The following is a 20,081-nucleotide window of genomic DNA, read 5'->3' on the forward strand; positions in this document are numbered from 1 at the left end:
AAGTTCTTCAGATTCTCTGAGTTTGATTTACTCATAAGTTGCTACGTGTTTCGCCTCAGACCAAGAAACACTAAGGAGGTCTGTTGTTACCAAAACATTAGCGGCATCATCTGAACCGCGGATTGTTTCATCGCTAATTTTTGCTAGCATCGGTTTGTTAGTTTTAAAGGTGAGGACGAAGTAGTTTTAATAGGCCTGTTGCGCGCTCATGCATTAGCTTGAATGAACTAAAAACTCCAAAAAGTACCAAAGCACCTGTGTGCAATAGGTCAGAATTGGAGTTTTTAACTCCATATGCGCGATTACCATGTTAGTTAGGCAACTTAATCTAGATACTTATGCGACAATTAACCCACGAACTCTCGAGGCTTTTCCGTTCCTATGAAAACCGGTTCTTTGTTTTTTTTTCTCTCATCAATGTTCTTTGGGGAAAAACAGCAGTACACTTGATCGATTGAGTAGTGAAAGGTGAAAAGGAACCTAAATGAACGAACTGGATTTATTGTCCTTGTCTACCCCCGACAAACACTTTATGTCGACACACAAAATTCATTATTGTCCTTCAACAAAATTGAATGAATCTAATGACAGGGGAAAAGGCACACAGCAATCAATCTCAGCCATAGTTAAGTAAATTCTTCGTTCTAATATACATTTTTTAGTGCTCTTACTCTCGTTGGATCTGTTACATGCTGTTTTTTGACGACTGTGACTTCACTATCTGGTGAATGAAATCGTACAACATAACCTGGTGTTTTAGAGAATACTCCATGTAGGCCGTTAACATTGATACTATATCCTTGATTGTTTGATTGCGGAAGTGAATAAGTCCTTTGCATGGGTTTCAAAAAGGCTGCTCGAAAAACTGAGGTTGAGGGTCTTACCAGTGAAGGGACTTTAACTGCTACCTCAGGAACAGTCAAGGGCTGTGAAATGTAATATTGCGGAACCAACAAAGTGTTTTGATTGACAATGTTTCCATAACTGAATCGTAAACGCTGCAGCATTTTTTGTCTTATCCGAGCGGAATACGCCCTTAGCTCATTCATGGCCTTAAGATGACGTTCTTGATATGCAAGGGCGGCAGTTGGATCCTCGATGCCCCCATGAATACGTGTCAAGTCTTGGCTCATTTGATCCGATATCTCGTAAGGTGAAATGTTTTGATTTTCATCATGTTTTATCTTTTGCAATTGTGATTCTTGATTTTCAATTTTCACGGGTTTCTTCTCTTTGGCGTCATCTTCGTCTTCATTAGCGTCCTCTTTATCATCATCTGGTTCATCATCATCGTCTCCATCATCAGCATTATTATTATGGTCATATCGAGATTGCTCCTTTGTTTCAAGGTCATCTGTGTGTGGCAGCTTCTCTTCGTCTGTATCATCGGGTCTCTCCTTGTTATCAGTACGATGTACGCTATTGCGATTGCTTCTTGGGACAGAAATATCCTCGTTTTCATCCTGTTCAGAATCATCTGTGATTGGTGGGTTTGAATCCGAGTCAGTATCAGTTTGCATCAAGGTCTCCAACAACACATCGTCCTTCGTCTTACTCTGAGTGGATCCTTTTCCTTCGCTCACTATTTCAAACGAATCTCTCGGTGCACTAGACGGAACTTTAACAAAGGATGCCTCCGGCGCGCGGCTGTTTCTAACTTCCTGCTTAATGAAAGGACTTTTCTGAAAAATTTGCGGAGAAATCTTGCTTGGGAAATTGTGGTTTGTACGCTTATGGTGTATACTTGCCTCCTTTTTTTTAATTTTTAGGCTGTACGTTCTGCTCAGTAAAGCAAAGCTTCTCTCGGTAGCCTCTCTGGTAGTCTGGTTTGCTTTTAGGTTCCGCCCGATAACTTTATATTTGCCGTTAGCAAGCAATTTTTCCTCCTTCAGGCTTCCTCGAAGATTTTTCTGCTTCCCTAATTCCTTAAGACGGTGCCTGTGATGTCCTGAAAGAATTATTTGAGAAAATTGATAAATGTATACCTATCAATATTTGATTTATTAGTTATGTTACTTTGCAAACTCTTTTATGGCAGGGAAGGTGAGTATGGCAAGCCTATTGGTCGACGAGTACCAGAGCTTATCCCTTTTTTCATAGTTTGGCATGAAAATAAGTATTTCCTCATTTCGGTGAGAAGGCTGGTCCATTACAGGGTTGCTACTGGTGACTCGTTAAGTTTCGTTGACAACTCGCTGATACCCATTCATATTCCTGAGTAAGGAGGTACCGTGAGCTTATGGACAGACCCCACTATCCACAGTCCAGCTTCTAACCACAAAGTCTGTATGTCTTCCTGTTTACACATAATCTTAATAAATTCTTGAATTGTTCCATACAACAAAAGGTGCTCATAAAACGCATCAAAATTCATCGCATTACCCTTCCCAACAGATAGACTTCTATTTGCGATCCGTAAGGAAACTGAACAATTTAATCAGTTTCGTGTAGATGTCTTAATTTGACATACTTTGTTGAGATACCGTAGACTGCCGCCTATAAGCCCCTACTCCCTACTCCCTCCTCCCCCCCCCCCTCCGGTTGTGGGCCTATCTACCTGTAAACAGAAAAGTACATTTGATCACATTCCCCCCATCCCCCTATGCGAGCCCTCCTTTAGCTTTAACTTGTTTTGAGGGATAGTGAATCGGTGTGAATCAGACATATAAATTTCACTAATAGGAAAGCATTGATGGACTTCCGTTTCGTTATGTTCCAGTTTTGTTAACGTTGTTAGTTATAGTTCTGTTTCAAATGTATTAAAAGAATCCGATTTATCATGATGTTTTTAAGTTTAATTGAAAAACAGCAAATGCTAAACGTATTTGGATCAGCGTTGCTATGGCTCGTTTCAAAGTCCCTTTTCTATTCAGGTTATAAGCCCCCTCGGATATAAGCTCCTCCGCTCATGAACCCTCTTAAGATAAGATAAACGCTGTACATCGAGGAACGGTTTAAGGATAAGGATGTAAGGAGCCGGGTTGGGTTGTGAAGGAAATTTTTAACTGCGCTATTGATTAAAAGAGGTACTAAGCTGTATCTAACACAGGATATAGCTGTCAATTATCTCACATTTTGAAGAATGGTGACCTGAATTTTCTCTCTCAAATCTGTCATGTTATGATTGTATCGAGGCAGACTAAATCGTGTGTATTGCGAGAGGTGAAAAATTAGATACTGTAATTTAATAAGGATTAGAGTACAGTCAAGTACAGTCAACAAAGAACAGCATCGTTTTTGTCTACAATTGGATGCAGGAGCGGCAGTTCATTTTACCTTTCTTTGCTTCAAGTCCTTCAGAAGTGGAAAGAAACAGCGAAACGACTCCTAAAACAAGCAGCACTTGCATGGAGAATTACGGTTGTTATCGACAACACCAAGATGTTTACCTTTGAAAATAACTGCGTGGAATTGACATGGCCGTGGAAGCACTTCGTGTAAGTGGTTCTCAGTGTTAAGTTCTTCACGCGTAACAAATAATCCACTTAAACGGGAAAGATATGTGAATGGTCACCAGCTGATAATGAAACATTACCTGCCGTGTGTGAATGGTTCAGAGCGGATTAAGGGACAAACGGAAAATCTAATAGTAACTGGTGTGAATAGGTTGTTTGAGTCAACTAGTCTTATTTCGAGTACATGATAGCTTGTCAAACTATTTGTCATGACAGTTTTCTGATATATGTACAACTTCTTTAAAGCTAACAGTTGGAAACTTATGTCCTTATTCAAAGTACCTTGTAAATTTAATGTCTAATTTCTTCAATCATCTGGTCATTCCTGTCCCATTTTCACTAGTCCAGGCATCTAAGAAGTTTTCCTTAGCTCGACATCCGTCACCATTCAGTGGAATAAGCCGGAGCTCTTCATAGCGGCCGGTCTTGATAAAAGGAGGGGAGCGGGGTGTTTCAACAAAACTTTACGAAGTGTTAGAACGTCGACAAGAGCAATAGCTGGAAGGACATCCCGAGCTTAGCGGAAGGGACCAAGAATCTAGACTTGTCGTTTCAGTTTTTCTGAATATTTAATCGCTAAGTTTTCTGATCGCCCAACCATTACTGCTAACTTCTTCTAACAGCAGGTTTACCTCTCTCACTTCTCCTCTATTTAATTACCAACGCTATAGTCTACGTTTCATATAAACCATCACTGGGCGTAAGTGGGCACGCGGGTCATTTCGGTATTTCGGTACGAAAGCCCAAAACAAGTGCAGGTTCAAAGAAATTTCTGTCGACAAACGTCATTGTTCGATAATCAGTCTTAACTACGGCCAAGGACAACCCACTTGACCACGAAATCAATCTATTTACATAATAACTATGAAAAAATTGGATAAAACTAGACAGTTCTGAGGGAACGGTCTTTTTTTCGCTTAGGTGGGGTTGGAGGATATTTGTTGTGTCACAATAAGGTTGACCTGATTAAAGAATCCGACAACTAGACATTCAAAATCAGGAAACGCATTACAATAGAAAAAACCAAAGTAACCATGGAATTCAAATCCTAACCACAACCAAGCGCTAAATCATAAGTACCTAAATAATTCACAACAGAAGGATCAAGGCAAGAACGGAATGGAAAAGGTTAGTAACAAGGACTCATCGCCTCACTTGGCGCAGATCTGCCGTTAACATGATGTCTCTTTTCGCAATTGAACACCTGGTGCATGTCAACAACGTCCGACGTTAATCCAAAGACTCCTGTCCAAAATGTAAGAGATAAAAATGAGAGATTTGAGGGACAGTTGCACAGCTTGTCACAGTAGGTGGGATGTGTTTGCCTGCAAGCCACCTCTCTCGCGAAGTGAGGGAGATTACCAAGGGGGAGCTTGCTTATAGGATTAAGATTTGCATCAGTATATAAGTTTAGTATATGCCAAACAGGTGAATAGTGCTTTTCGCGAGCGTTGATTGGCTTGTTTGGTAATGATTAGCAAGTTTTAGTATATACTAACAGCGGACAGCGTTGAAGGCGAGCTATGATTGACTCCGAATATGGTTGACATTGTTACTGTGCTACATTATCTCCCTGCTTTAGTGCACGCTTAAACAACTATTCAGCTCTTAGCAGCCGAAGAGACAAGAAGTTAATTTCCATAAACCACTCTCGATAGATTGGCAGAAATAAAGAAATTTTCGGTTTGTGTCTAGCACGTCGGTGAAAGTGATGGATATTAACCCCAATGTTTTGTGGCTCGGTAAATTTCCACCACTGTTCACCTTCACCTCTGTAATATTGTAAAATACAAAAACTAGTGATATTGCGGCAAAACAAGTCAACAAAGTCACATGCCGTGCCTTTGTCCGTGTCAAGTACTGTTCTTCTTGTGCGTCAATCAGTCCTGGTCCACCGTTGGGTTGGGCTTTCCAGTTCGTGACAAAGTTACATTCAGAAAAAGGAAGCGGAGCTCTCTCATCGAAAGGAGTCTCGCCAACTTCTAATGATGCTCTAACACTCAAAGCGCACTGCACCAAAAGAAACCCTTGGGTAATGAGATCCTGATTTATATAGCTGCCTTGAGGCTTCACATCGACATTTAACTGCCAGTGAGCTGTTGTAGTTTGGTGAGCCATGTCCTTTCAGGATTAAAACGCATCATCACAAACCAGAGGTTATCAGGATCTCGTATGGGTCTTGGGATGCAAGCCGCAAAATGAACGACAAAGTGTTCGCTTTCCACCGAAAATCATTTATAGGACATAAAAAAGGTAAAAACATGTTGCTTCTCTAACGTTCTTTAATACAGATAAAGGGTTTGGTATGCTAGAATATACTTTCAACTCGAATTAAAGATTTTTCTTTAAGGCAAAACGTCTGTGTGTATTCACCACTAATTATCGAGAAAAAGGCCAGCGGTGAGATTCCTCACCGAGCATAAACTTTTACTATTCTGAAATTACTAGGTAGATCTCTTTAGGTAGTCCCCTCTAGGTACTTTCAATAGGATATCTAGGATTCCTCTATGGAAAGCTCCTTAGATGTATCCTTAAGGAATTCTTTGCTTAGGAAGTGTTAGACACAGCGAGTTTCTTGAGATGTTCCATAAACACTTGCAAACTGACGTCATCGGTGAGCACAGGAGCTCCAGCCGCATCTTGACCCCAAGCAAACATATTGTTATGGGTCTGAGACGGGTTTACTTTGGACAGCAAGAAACGAGCCTAGAAAACCACAAGAAGAACAACCATTAACGCACATCGCCTACGCAACGCATTATCAGTTGTCTTGATCTATGAAGAGGAACTAGAAATGATACAAAAAAAAAAATCCGGGTTTATTTCACAAGTCAACCTTGGTTTTCAACTGAAATTTAACGCAAGCTGGACTCGTTGAAAGTCTGGATAGGACCTCAAAGCGAAGAATTAGAACCGCAAACAAGTCGGTAAAACCATTTTAGTATGACATGCCTTCCTGATAGGACCATTGTATAACAACGAGTTTGAATTGATTTTCAAGAGCGTCATGAGACACGGTATTTCTTTGCGTATTTTTATTTGTTTGTTTGTTTTTTCTTGAACTGCCCCCCCCCCCCTTCAAGAAAAAAAAGGTTCTCTGAATCAACCTTTCCTTTTAACGAAACAGTCTCTTACTTACACCAATAACTCGAACCTCCCGTTAACTCGAAGCAATTTTCGTTTCCACACAGGTCATTCCCTATAAATTTACCCACGATAACTATCGAACCACGTCGAACTACGTCTTTCAGAACGTGACAAATCAAAACAAATAGTGTACTGCAATCAAAAATATGTAATTTAATTTGAACAGCCATTTTATACTTTTCCTTTCTTGCATTACAAAAAACGCGCTCAGTTCAGTTTTTCCTGGGTTAGGGCACCATAACAGCGCCTGTATTTCCAGTGCACAACAACAGTGCCTGTATTTCCATGAAGAATTGCTGCTTAACTACACTAGCGCCCAAAATAATTCATGTTCCGGTCTCTTTTTTTTTAATTGTTTTTTAACTAACGATAACTCAAATCTTTCTAAATTTCCCATGAAGTCTGAGCTATTGGGAGTCGACTGAAACAAATACGAAACCCCAAAATGTTACCTGAGAGCCCCCATGTTCAGTCTCGATGTAACGTGGCATGGGGAAGCGAACCTGTAGGATTTCACCTGCGTCATCTACTGGAGCCTGAAGAAGCTGACGGAAACTCTCGTACTGTGGATCACTTTGATAACCGGCTTTTTTCCACTGTGCTATTGTCTACTCAGAGAAAATGAAATACAATCCAATGAGAATCATTACTTTTCAATATAAAAATGATACTAAATAGTTTGTCAACATACCTCTCCGTGGAAAATAAGAATCTGAAAGAATGTGTCCAGGAGAAGAATTCTGTCAACTAAAATACTGCTAGAGTCTAACAACACAGGCTGAAAAAGATCAAATGGAAGAAAAATCATCAGGAAAATTGACCAGTCTTATGGTCTTTTATAACGATACCATAAATTCAAAGTTTGCTAAGTTGCAGATTGTCTTTTTTTTTGCGCTTTCTTTTCTGTCAGACCACTTTAAATCGTTACACTGGTACATTGAATAAACAATCGATCCACCATGACTTTGAAATAATAATTCGACTTCGGTTCGCTCTAATTTTTATTGGTTGGGTTCACTATTCAAATGCTCCCCTATTTCTTTGGTATCTTGCTGGGCTTTATGAACAAAACCCGTAGTACCACAATGCAGGTTCAGTTTTGACCGTGAACTAACCTCAGGGGGGCCGTGAAAGGAATATGAGTACAGGATAGGTTGAATCATAATCAACGAGTTTGTTACATCTTCACGGTTTAAAATGTGTCTGCAATGCAAAACAAAAATAAGATGGTTACAGTGAATTTCACTTTTCCTTCTAAGTCTTCCGAGACGAACGATGTGTCGCTCTGTGCCTCATATCGCAACGTCCTTTTTTTCCATATCACTACTTATTGTTTGCATACATCAACTGGCATTGTCGCAAATGCTGCAGTCTGATTGGCTACGCTGCTCAATATCCATTTCTAGCCAGTAAGTACCATAACGACGCGAGGTTGCAAACAAAATAAAATTAAAACACGGTCAAATTCTCGTAATTAACTTACAAGGAAATGTGAAGCACCTTAAGAGGAGAATTAACAAGCACATCGTAAGAGTGAATTAGTTCAACAGAGTTGTAATTTTCGCGCGATTTTAATAGTACTGAAAAGATTTGATGGAATGAGTCACAAAACCTGTTACTGTTTAAAAACACAAATCCCGCCTGATAAGGAGAGTTATCACTGACTGAAACATTTGAGAGGGTCCACCTTGGCTAATGCAGTTCACTGAATCAGGAAATTCCAACTTACACGACATATGGATAAAGAAATTCGTCCTTCCGTAAATGTTTAACAAACACTGGCGTAAACTACTTTGATCATATGGTAAATACATCAACTGACATTGGCCTCCCCTAAATGTTCTCAATATTTGTATAAGGGTTAAATTAACAAGTAACAAACGTTGTACCTGTAGTAGGCTGTCTCGTCAGGGCTGTTATTGAACACTTGAAGGAATTGTGACCGTCTAAGATGAAACATAAACTGCAACATAATGGATAAAAAATATAAGTTACATTTACTCAAAGGAAAAGTGCGCGGCCTGAAGGGGAGACTGGAATTTCTAATGGATCTGTGGAACATTCAGTTTGCCTCATACGTTTAAAGCTCCAATCTTCATGATAATCACGACTAGTACCATGAAACGTGTACTGAGGGAGGAGAGGGGGAAGGCTGAGGCGGACACCTGCTCAGGTAAAGTTGGGACATTCTGCATATTGAGGCCATAATATCGTACCTGTGGATAAAGTGAGAAGTTATCTGCCAAACGAAAAGAGCCTGGGTCATCCTTATGGTATTCACCAAACTTCTGACATAGTCGAATGAGCATGCGATCCAACCAGCGCAACACATCAGGTCCATCATCTCCTTCAGCTCTATAACAGACCACAACGACGCTTTCAAATAACTTACTCTCTACACGCAAAAGTGTTTTTCAAAGAAAATGTTAACTTTACTGAATTCACCGTTATACCTGAAAACAGCTACTCTGCTCATCATAACGGCTGCAGCCTCCTGGTCGAACCCCATAGCGATGTGTTGAACATTTGATGCATCTACCCAGTTTCGTGCGCACGTTGTGACTCGAACTCTCCGCTGGCCACTGGAATGTTGATACTGAGTGATAAACTGTATGCAACCACGCCCTCCTTGGGGGACTGGGGCTGTGTGCTGTGATTTGGAAACAGACAATTAGTGAAATGTTTTCTTTATCAGGTAAAGAAGAAAGATCAAATGCATTCTTTAAGGATTGAACAGTACCCATCTCATATCATATAGTACAACTGAAGCTACTAAACACCAATTTAAATTTGAAAAAAAGAGACAAACCTGGTTAACTATTTCAAAGAAAACTCCAAGTGTTGTCTGAGGCTCTAATCCACACATCTTCCATGCACATGTTCCACCAACTCCAATTTCCTTAAATAAATGTATGTTTCGTTTTTTAAGTTTTGTAAGGAATTTAATCATATCACAGATAAATATTTTAAATGGCCATTTACCGCTAATCACCACATTGAGCACAATTTAATTCCTTTCTCTAGTTCCATTTCATTTATGTTTACCAATCTATCTGAAGTGGTCTTGCTTAAATTAAGCATTTAAATTCACGCTTAAGTAAAAGTAGGTAATACTTTTTAACTTCCTAAAAACAACAATTATTGCATAAAGGTAATGACATGTGGTTTTAAATTGTTTCTTATAATTAGACGTTTTATTTCCTAGTTCTATATGCAGTGTACACTTAAAATACCAGTAACTTTATTTTCCCTCAGTTCATCTAGAACTGAAAACAGGTCTTACTGTTTCAGAAACGTTAGGTCCTTTTCTGTCCAACGATATACATGGTCCAATGGCACCTGACACTCTCAACTCTCTTGATGTCTATAATAAATATCAAAACTTAACAACCCAAGCAGATCATACATGTTTACTTAAGGTTCGTAGCCAGTATGAGTGTAGTGAAAGGAATATGATTATGGATTTTTGTATATGTCTGGCAGTTCAGATGCTCCAATTCAGTCAAGGACAACATGAGGGGAGAGAGAGGGGGCTTTGAAAGAACACTCTAAAGCTGATATACATTTACAAAAGAAGCATTAAAGGGTGAACTTTGCTGTATCCCAAGAAACTTAAAATCCACCAACCTTCACTTCAAGTGTAGCACAAAAAGCCATCTTAAACTCTCCACGCATATCTTTGGAAAACACTCTCTGAAATGTCTGTTTGAAAAGTGCTGTGTTGAATGAATCACCCATCACCATGTAGCCTCTAGAACAAAAGATAAGTACTTTTCAGCTTGGTGCAGCACCATACTAAAGCAAAGCATGGTAATATCTTAAAACAAAATAGTAAAACTTGATAAAACTCTGCAATTAACACAAGCATACTCAGAAAACAATCATTTCGAAAGCTCCCTTGAATGAGAGCTTGAGCTCAAGCACTTTTGAAATCTAAAAGTAGAGTTTTGCAAATAGAAAAAAAAGGTTAGGAAAAGTAATAAAAAAATTGGGCCAGTAAATTGTTAATCTGGTTAGTGAACTTGACTAGACTAAGTATAGCTAGAAATAAATAAGGCAAAAAGTGTTTTAACTTCTTTTGCATGCTGAACAGAATTTAGTCTAGCAGAACACTGTCTCATGACATACCCTGTGACATTAGGAAAACTCTTGATTTCATGAAGTCCTGTCTGATCCAGCTGACATGCAAATATATCCACAACATGCCCATTTTCTGCAGCACGGCGTGACAATGCTTCATAATGCTGCAAGTCATATAAACAAGTTGGTTACTGATGTAGCTAAAAAGCTACTGGAAACTTTTCAGAGCAATGTCTGAGGGGGCAGATTTCAAACATTTCAATTTGAGGATTATTTATTTCTTACTGAGGTGATATACATTTGATACCTTAATAGCTTTCCTGACATGTCTTGCATTGTCTTTCTCAAGATCATGATGTGATCGCATTGGATTTTTTAACTCTTCATCAACCACCATACCTGGTCCCTGTTGAGCACAATACACGAAAGAATCACCTGTAGTCTTCTCACAAAAAAATTAAAGGCTCCACAATCAATTCCTCAAGAACTGAAAATTCTTTGTCTAAGTGTTGTGCAGTATTCCTTTTAAATTCATGTACACATTGCTTCACTGGAAAAATACAGCATTTTCATACATGTTTCATTATTATACAAATGTACTTGTTCAAACAGTGTATTAATCATGTTTGTGACTGAGAAAGAGTTGCAATTGTTTAGTGACTTAAGTCAATTCTTCTTATTGGTCTTTAGGACAGTAGCTGGATTTATTAAAACAACTGAGAAACTAAGTATGCTCTCCTTGGTCATTCAAGGTGATCACAAGAGAGTAAGTGAAAACAATTTTCATGTTTTAAATAGCTGCATATTTTGCAGAGATAAATGCATTTTTAGAAAAGTGATAGAGGATTTCAGTAACTCTCTTCATCCAGAATTACAAGTAAGTACAAGAAGCTCACTTGGCAAAAAATATGCTAAGTATGTTAAGTATGACAGAGTTTTTTAACAAAAAACTCAAGCCTTGATATATACCTGTGTTCCTGGTCCTCCCATGAACAACATGATTCTACCACCAGTGTTAGGATATGTGCACTAAAAGAAAATAAACAATAGCTGTTACACTGCCTCTAAGCTGTTGTATATTTTAATGTTTACATGATATTTATCACTGTCAGTGATTTGAAGTTAGAGTCAGTACATTCATTTTCTAATCTTCCCCAGAAAGGTTTTCATCATTGCACCTGACAATTCAAACCATGAAGTGGTTGGGACAAGACAAGGAAAGCTAAACAGCTGCCTAAGAAAGTGATGTCTTTTAGAGTGGAAAAAGTACAAAAACTTGGAATCAAACTGTTTCATTGCTCTTATTAGTTATAAATCCTTCATTATTGCAAACCCTTCATTTAAAAATAAGTTCTTCAAAATTACAGTTCAGAACATTGTGCGGGGGTTTCAGACTATAACAAAACATATTACAAGTACATGTACACCCTCAAGTACATATTATTGTTGATAAATTAATATACAAGGGAGACCATACCTCAAGCAGACCAATAGCAATGGACAATGCCACACCAGTTGACCTTAGGGGTCTTTTGCCAGTTGGAACAGGCCAAGGATCTCGCTGAAGTTCTCCCAATAGATCAGTAAGGCTCATATCACATTTGTGGACTGGTTGGAGAAACCTATACATAAATAATAATATATCATACTCTGGCCTTGGAATGTCATGCCCAAGAATAGCAACTTGAAGTACCAAACAACTAATGTACATGTACCCATTTACATGTGCATGTAAGCATTTATGATTACCCCTGACCTTAAGTGGGAGTTACCTGAACAGATGGAGTTATACTATAAAACAGTACACACAAAAACTGTCTAGTTATTTAAGCTTTGCATCATAACAGCTCCTACAGGAACTGCAGTGATGCATTACAATATAATTTTGTGAATAAACCAGTGTTGGAGCAAATTTTATACTTCTCTCCAAATTCCCCCAGTGACCAGGGGTTTCATTGCTTTGAACATCAACTGTGCATGGCATACATTGTACAAATAAATTGAAAAAACACTTTTCCACATGGAGCATATATGTTAAAGTGTACACATTTCACTCCCCAAACTTCAACTTGAAGAACTGACCTGAAACCTACAGAATTCAGAGGAAAATCGACCAAGGAAGAGAAAGTTCAAACTAATTGGAATTGGTTTTGGAGCAAACCTGGTATAATTCTAAACTACACCTGCTATGTAGTGGTGCTTAGTTCTAATTACAGTATGAACACCTGTTAAATGTTTCATTGGACTGTTGTTGTGGTGGTACAGGTCCTCCTCTCATTTGCTGCTGTTGTCCTCGCCCACTGCCTCCTAGGCCAAGCATATCCTAAAATATGGACAAAGCACCATTTCTGTTAAGGATAATCAACATAAAAGGAAAAAGTGAAAAAAACTAGTCTGACCAATTTCCTTTTCATTCTGTTAAGGAAACATTCCTTGCTTGCAAGAACAGTAATGTAACATACACATGTACTCTCCACATAAACAAACCTGTATTTGTTTAGCATTAAGGTCCTTTGTTCCTCTGAAGACATAACTCTTGGAGCAACCTTCACATCCCAGCTCATGGACATGAACCTGAAACAGTACCAGAAAGATGATATGGTCTGCAACCTTCTTTAAATTTCATCATTAATATTACGTACCCTGTTCAAAAATACCTTTAAATTCTTAATGTTTAACCCTTTCACTCCCAAGATCACAACATCTTTTCTCTACACTATACTCTATACAGACATTTTAACTTTAAAAGATTAGTTCATTTAAAATCCCACCCCACCCCCATAGCAAAAACTGCATTTGAATGCCCCACTTGACCAAAATGTTATACTGAACCATTCCTTGTATGGTCAACAACTGTCATATAATTTGATGCTTTTTTTCCCCATCTATAAGCATCATTGTACAGTGTGAATATTTTCTTCTAAGCCATTTGCTCACAAAAGTGGACTCTATATCCTAAAACTCCTCTATATTCAAAATTAAAACATGTATTCAGCTGGTTCAGATTCTCCACCCCACCAGGACAAGGTTCAAGTTCCCCACCCCAGGGCTTCAACAACAGTTAAACAGTTAAATGGCTGTGGGTTGCCTCAAAAGGAGGGGGGTGGTGGCAAGAGGGGGGATGTTGAAGCTTTGAATCAATCAGCACATTACAACTTAAACACTGAAAATTGTTCACATTACATGCAAATAAACCTTGATGGCACTGATTACCTACAAAATTAATTATCATAGAGTAATTTACTACATAGCAAAATAACAGGGTTCCTTACCATTTTACCAAATGTGATGAGACCAACCAATGCATTGGGTGGCATTAGACTCAGAGACATTTGCAGAGATTCCTTCAACACAAAAAAAAGCATTTCACGTCCAATTCCTTAATCCAGATTTATAGTTCATAACTCATAATTATTCCAACCCTGTCCTATGTTTTTTTCTCTGATAATCCTTTTTCCAAACATAAGTTAAGACCCACATATTGCTATTTGCAGTATTTTTTTGAAGGGGAGCTGTTTGTGAGAGTATAATGACATGGATTGCACATCAGCATCTTCTGAGGGTGGCTCCTGGATAACAGAAAGAGGACGACCCAGTGGTTTCACTACAATATCTCTTGATTCCTTAAGGGCACATTATGTCTGGGAATTAACGTACACAGGCTTCAAGGGCCTGTAGTAGCATGCACGTGGTAGAAAACTTACAAATGTGTGGAAATATACACAAAAATGATTTTACAGTTTACCTTGATTTCATATTTGTTTATTCACTACATTAGATGGGTCAAAACTTTGATAATGCTACAGTAAAAATAGTAATACAACCCATACTCAACATCTTCTACCAAATTGGGAATATGCCATTTCTAAAGTGTACTTCACAAAAGTTAAGTTTAGAGTCCAATGTATACAGTATGAAAACAGACCTTCACAGCCTGGAAGTCTTCATCATCCATACATGTGTCTAACACTATCAAATATATCAATGGACCAGAGGTGCCTCCACGCTGAAAAAAACAGGTACATCACATTGCAGAACAAATACACCAGTAATGTTTTGAATCTGTACATGTATGTACAAATAGAACTTGAGTCAAAGCACAACCACCCATCCCCCCCCCTCCCCCATGGATGGGACTGGCCACACAATTCAGGGGATCTGAGATAAATTGCATACCTCAGGGTAGATGGATTGGGATATTTTTCTATCTGGCATTCCCCAGGTTAGAGGTTTTGTTGGGAGCCTGTTGTTGTGAATTTAGTGGTTGCTGCATGTAGAAGTCTGTCTTTCAAATCTAAACTATCCACCCACCCAATTGAAGTACAGCAATTCATCAAATGAATAAGTGAAATCAACAACTAAGAACAAAAATTTTCTTATCCTTTATCTTTTGCTACTCTTTCAGCTGTCAATCCCACACCTCATAAGAAGGATGTCCAATATTATGGCAGCACTTGAGGATTTTGGTAAAAAAGAAAGCTTCCTCTGGGACAAGAGAGTTGATCAAAAACTAGAGTAAGGTTTCTAGCAAATCCCTACAGGGAGGAAGGGTTATACTTAAAGTCAAAGTAATTAGGCAACAATAAAGTCAGAGAGAGTCTCGCCCATTCCTATGAGATTCTTATGAGAAGTGTATCTGATGTGAATGGAGACTCTACCAAATCTTGTCTACAGGTGTTAAGCAAATTGCACTCAAAATCAAAATGATGTTTCACATAAATTAATTAATAAGTCCCCACAAAATGCATGCGATAGGTCGTACTGGGATTTTCTAATAAATCTAAACAAAGTTAATGGCTTTAATTATGCAAACTATTAGTTTACCTGTAGAGTGTACTCAATGGTTGAAAACTGAGGAATAAGTTCAGCAGGTTGGTGCTGTTCTGATATTCCAGCATACTGAGGAGGAAACTGTCAATGACAAAGTACACTGTATCAGTTTAAATGTATAGTTTACAGTTTGTACATATATTCATACATAAATGTATCATTGCCTATTAAGAAGTAATATCAAGCTAATTTACTAAATTGTTTCAACCTAAGAGTATGAAGGGATTGCCCAGTTTGAAAATCACAAAGTTAGTAACCATGTAAACTATAGCAAGTTTGAAAATCACAAAGTTAGTAACCATGTAAACTATAGCAACAAAGCCTTGCTGTGATGGTGCACATGGAAGCCATGGTGGTAACAGTGCTTGCTTTCACGACAGTACCTCCATGGTTGGATTCTAAAAGCTACACACTGTAGTGTAATATGTGAGCTGAGTTCTTGGCATCCCTTCAAAGGTTTTTCTTCAAGTTCTCTCACATTTCTACCAACCACAATAACTATTATTCTTATTCTACCTGAGTTGTTTGAATGCTTGTGTATGGAAAATTTGCTCTTTAAAAATCAGTGATATTAATCATGGTAGTAAACCAGTATAGAGGTGGAGTTTGTCAGTTAGATTTGATATCTATATTGGGGTAAGATTCTTCAGTTCAATGCAAATCTGTGTACCTTTCATGATTGCACTGTTACCATAACATACTAAGGGCACAGGTCCTTTCTAATTCCTAAGGAGCTATTATGGTGTAAATCTCTATGTGAAGTTTTGCTTCAGCTGCAAGTTTCTGTAGATTTTAGCCACAAGTTTTCAAACCTTGTTTTTCTGATCCATTCCAATTGAGATGGACCTTTTCTCAAAATGAAAAATAAATGTGCTAAATAATAATCATTTTGATAAACAATGAGCTTGTAGCTCTTTCCACCACCAAATTAGCTTTGGAGTTAATGATACTTCTTTCCCACATGCTATGTAAATCATGGCTGGAGGAACAAAAATGTGCTTTTATGACTTTCACTGAGGCTTTATGTGTTGGGGACTTAAAGTATTGTTATGTCTCAAAAGTTTTGTTCAGTAGAAGATTTTGTTCTAAAATAATACAATTTTCTATAATTTTCAACACAAAGCTAGCAATTTCTGGTCATAAATTATTGTTAACAACAATTCAAGCATGGGTAATCTTCTAAGCAGTCTTGTATATCGAAGAAATTTGTTCTTTTTTCACTTCTGACCAGAAAATTCACAAGTCTTTGAATGAGGATTTGGTCTCAAAAATATTTATTTTCCTTCATTCATGGTTTTCAGGTAAAACACTTGGCAAACCTGACAAAGTTGTAACAAACTCTTTTTTTGAGCACAACTTGTGTCTGCATACTTTGTTATAAAATAATTGGTTCATGCTTTTATCTATGCATATATCAAGTCATGGATGTACTTGGCACTCTCTTTACTTCCTGCGTGTAACCATGCCTTGATGTACCCATGCTAATTTTGAACCAATATTTTAAGGCTGGTAGAGTGTGTGACTGCTCTAAATTGCTAGTTGTGGTGTTCTTGAGTGTATCACTGAAAATACCTTCCGGACCTAGGTTTTCTGTCACTTTTTTTTAATTGACTGACTGGTGTCAAATGTCCTTTCAGTGATGACTTTGGCAAGGGTTGATACAAGATTAGCCACCAAAAGAAAGCTTTTCTGGACTCTACCCTTAACCTGTGTGGTACTAAGTGATATAAAGTTCACTGAAGATGAAAGTTTTTCATTCCCAACAATATAATTTGATTAATTAATCCTGACAAATGTGCAAATCGCATGTATACAATTTTATTTAAGTTATTCTCATTGAGCAAGCTTGTTACTATCACAGCTTTTTTACGTTTGGGCACTATGTCGTCCTAAAAATGTTAAGTGTGATTCACCATACCCATGTAAACAAGTCTTACCGCATTTCGTTGGAAGCAAAAATTGCAGTGCCAAACTTTAGATCGATAGTCCACTTGACTATTGACAAAAACATAAAAGACATCAAATACAATACATTATCAAATCAAAATTTTCCTCCCAAATGTCAAATTTCATGTACGTACATACATCGTTCATTAACTTACCAAAACGGGTTCAACACTGCTCTACAAGTGTTCCTTGTACACAAAACAGGATCATAACAGATTGGAGGAAGGTCTGGTCGTTCTTTCAACGGTGTGTACATACAACCAACAGGAACAACCTAAAGAAAATCGTGATGAGATTCCTGAGTTGAGTCGTAAAGAGGAATAACTATGTGGAATGTTTCTCAACCCACCATTCGCGTAGCTTCCAGTCGACTCGAGGGCCAAACATTCCAGCTAAATCTAACACCATCACGGTCCTCGTTCTGAGTTATAAAGTCCTGGTACGAAGTCATTTTTGAAAGGAACTCACCACAAGTTTCATTAAGACGAAATGTTTCAACAAGAAATTGCCAACAACCTTTGTGCCACGTCGCTGGTAAGGCTAAAACCTGGGAACTAGTGTCTTCGATTTCTGCCCTCTCCTTCCAGTCTCCACTCCTTCTTAATAGCACTGGAATCCCCGGAGATCGAGTCGAAGAAGCAAACGAGCGGGAGAGCTGCGCCATCGGCGTGAGTGTTGTGGACTGTACCAGTCGGCTGTTTTCTCTGACTGATTGGTAAACATTCGTGAAACCAAAAACACCGCTTCTGTTTTCGCTCTTCCTCGATCAACCCTAGAGCGAGTTTTCTTATAACCACAGCAAACACAAGCCAAACGAAGTCTGAGCGCCGCCGCGTAAAATGTACTTTTCAACGACTGGCTTTACAGCTAAACGCCTTAAAACAACGAGAGAAGAGAGGAAGGAAATAGGGAGTAGAGAGACACTGAACATGAGAAGGATAAGGTAAGATAAATTCAGTTCAAATGAAGCTCGAATCCGTGTACTGTCGTAACATTTTTTTGTGCACAGACTGACTTTGAAACATCAAATATCAATTCGGGATGCAAGAGAAACTGAGTGCAAAGAGCGAACGGGCATGATTAGGTCAAGAGGCGGCCACTCTGGTCAAATGGACAGGGATAAAACTCATCTTTGCTTGTTTTGATTCCTTCTCTTACATAAGTGAACCATGTTCTTAAGTTTGTGTTTTTAAATATTCCTTAAAACGATAGTACTTTCTCTTGAAATAGCGCTTTGGAGTGAGTGGCAAAAATTGCTTAAATAATGGTCTGTCTGCGCAAGGAGTAGGCATAAAACGATAGGCCGATCCAAAAACGGCCGTTATACATCGAGGTGTTAACTCTTTAATTAAATCAAATTCCTTGAGATAATTAGTTGCGTTTTCACTCGGCCGATGAACTAGCTGAACGTTGTTTTTAGGTGTTTGTTTACAGACCAACATTTGCTATTTAAACGTGATATCTGTTTTCACTGGGAAATTTGACCCAGAATTTAACCCGCTGACTCAGACGATTCAAATTGCAGAAGTGCGCACTTTTCAAAAATGGCGGGAGACAAAACGTTCTTTATGACCTCTCTTGTGCTGATTTTTGCCATATCTATGCAAAAGAGAATTTGACGGAATATGGCAATCCTGTTGATACTAAAATGAACACTACAACCATTGCCGCCTTCACAAAGCCATGTGGGTTTATCCATGAGCACAGTTTTGGTTTAAAAAGCTCATTGTGGACTGATATCAGGATCATTTCTGGCAGGAACACTTCAGGGTTAGCAGGGAAACATTTGAACACATTTGTGGTCTTTTTGGCCCTCAGTTGGTTTGTCAGAATACAATTCATTGCGAAGCAATCGCAGTGGAGAAGCAGGTAGCTGTTGCTCTTTGGAGGTTATGTACTAGGAATTTGTGGAGAACTGTGGGATTAACATTTGGAATTGGCTGCTGCAGAGCCATGAATATCAAGGGCTAATTTTGCTTTGTTTGAGAAGAGCTAACAATTTCATTAAATTTCCCAAGCTGAGGCTGAAACTCGACAAACCATACAGGAATTTCAGAACATTAACCAATTCCCTCAGGTTGTAGGTGCTCTTGATGGATTGCATATACCAATTAACCCTTTACACCCTAACATCAATATGCTTATTCTCTATACTCTTCTCCCTACATTTCCAAAGGTGCTAACAATGAGAATATACCTAAAAATCAGAAGCTCCTTTATTTGGTGATCATTTTCTATATTCTTGTAACCGTAATGTGTGATTCAGGAGTGATATTGTAAGAGAAATTTGGATCCTAGTCACTCTTAGGAGTTGAAGGGTTAAGGCTTCAAGAAACAACCCAAATGAGTATATGAATTGAAAAAGTTTCCATAGCATTGTTTTGCAGGGAGTCGCTGATGCTAATGGAAAGTTTTGACATGTTAGTACTGGCTACACTGGAAGTATTCATGATGCTCATGTGCTGTTATAGAGCTCATTTTCCACTTCAATAGGAAATGGGGATATGTTGTATTCCCCAATGTGTCAGATAGGTGACACAGAGGTAAAGCCACTCAAAGGGATTTTAGTAAATCACAGAGCATTGCAAGGGTAGTTATTGAGCAGTCATTTGGGCTGTTAAA

The 20,081-nt window shown here is 38.4% G+C and overlaps 2 protein-coding genes and 1 pseudogene across 2 annotated transcripts; 1 reads left to right on the forward strand and 2 right to left on the reverse strand.

The window, feature by feature from the left end:
• Nucleotides 1–524: 524 nt before the first annotated feature.
• On the reverse strand, nucleotides 525–3,390 carry LOC131792951 (high mobility group nucleosome-binding domain-containing protein 5-like). Its single transcript, XM_059110367.2, has 2 exons — nucleotides 3,277–3,390; nucleotides 525–1,948 (listed from the first exon to the last, which is right to left on the reverse strand). Exons 1-2 carry the CDS (start codon nucleotides 3,347–3,349, stop codon nucleotides 645–647), a joined length of 1,377 nt encoding a protein of 458 aa, XP_058966350.2. The 5' UTR covers nucleotides 3,350–3,390; the 3' UTR covers nucleotides 525–644.
• Nucleotides 3,391–5,719: 2,329 nt separating this feature from the next.
• LOC131792941 (protein transport protein Sec23A-like) lies at nucleotides 5,720–17,987 on the reverse strand. Its single transcript, XM_059110353.2, has 22 exons — nucleotides 17,809–17,987; nucleotides 17,615–17,733; nucleotides 17,450–17,507; nucleotides 15,507–15,593; nucleotides 14,608–14,688; nucleotides 13,955–14,026; nucleotides 13,170–13,256; nucleotides 12,908–13,005; nucleotides 12,160–12,304; nucleotides 11,652–11,711; nucleotides 10,990–11,088; nucleotides 10,731–10,846; nucleotides 10,230–10,353; nucleotides 9,886–9,966; nucleotides 9,412–9,501; nucleotides 9,056–9,252; nucleotides 8,819–8,957; nucleotides 8,492–8,565; nucleotides 7,718–7,805; nucleotides 7,294–7,380; nucleotides 7,055–7,210; nucleotides 5,720–6,161 (listed from the first exon to the last, which is right to left on the reverse strand). The coding sequence occupies exons 1-22, from the start codon at nucleotides 17,908–17,910 to the stop codon at nucleotides 6,003–6,005; spliced, it is 2,319 nt and encodes a 772-aa protein (XP_058966336.1). The 5' UTR covers nucleotides 17,911–17,987; the 3' UTR covers nucleotides 5,720–6,002.
• A 1,155-nt stretch (nucleotides 17,988–19,142) lies between these two features.
• Nucleotides 19,143–20,081, forward strand: LOC131792971 (putative nuclease HARBI1; annotated as a pseudogene).

Source organism: Pocillopora verrucosa, chromosome 7 (genome assembly GCF_036669915.1).
Source record: "Pocillopora verrucosa isolate sample1 chromosome 7, ASM3666991v2, whole genome shotgun sequence".
Lineage (NCBI taxonomy): Eukaryota > Metazoa > Cnidaria > Anthozoa > Scleractinia > Pocilloporidae > Pocillopora > Pocillopora verrucosa.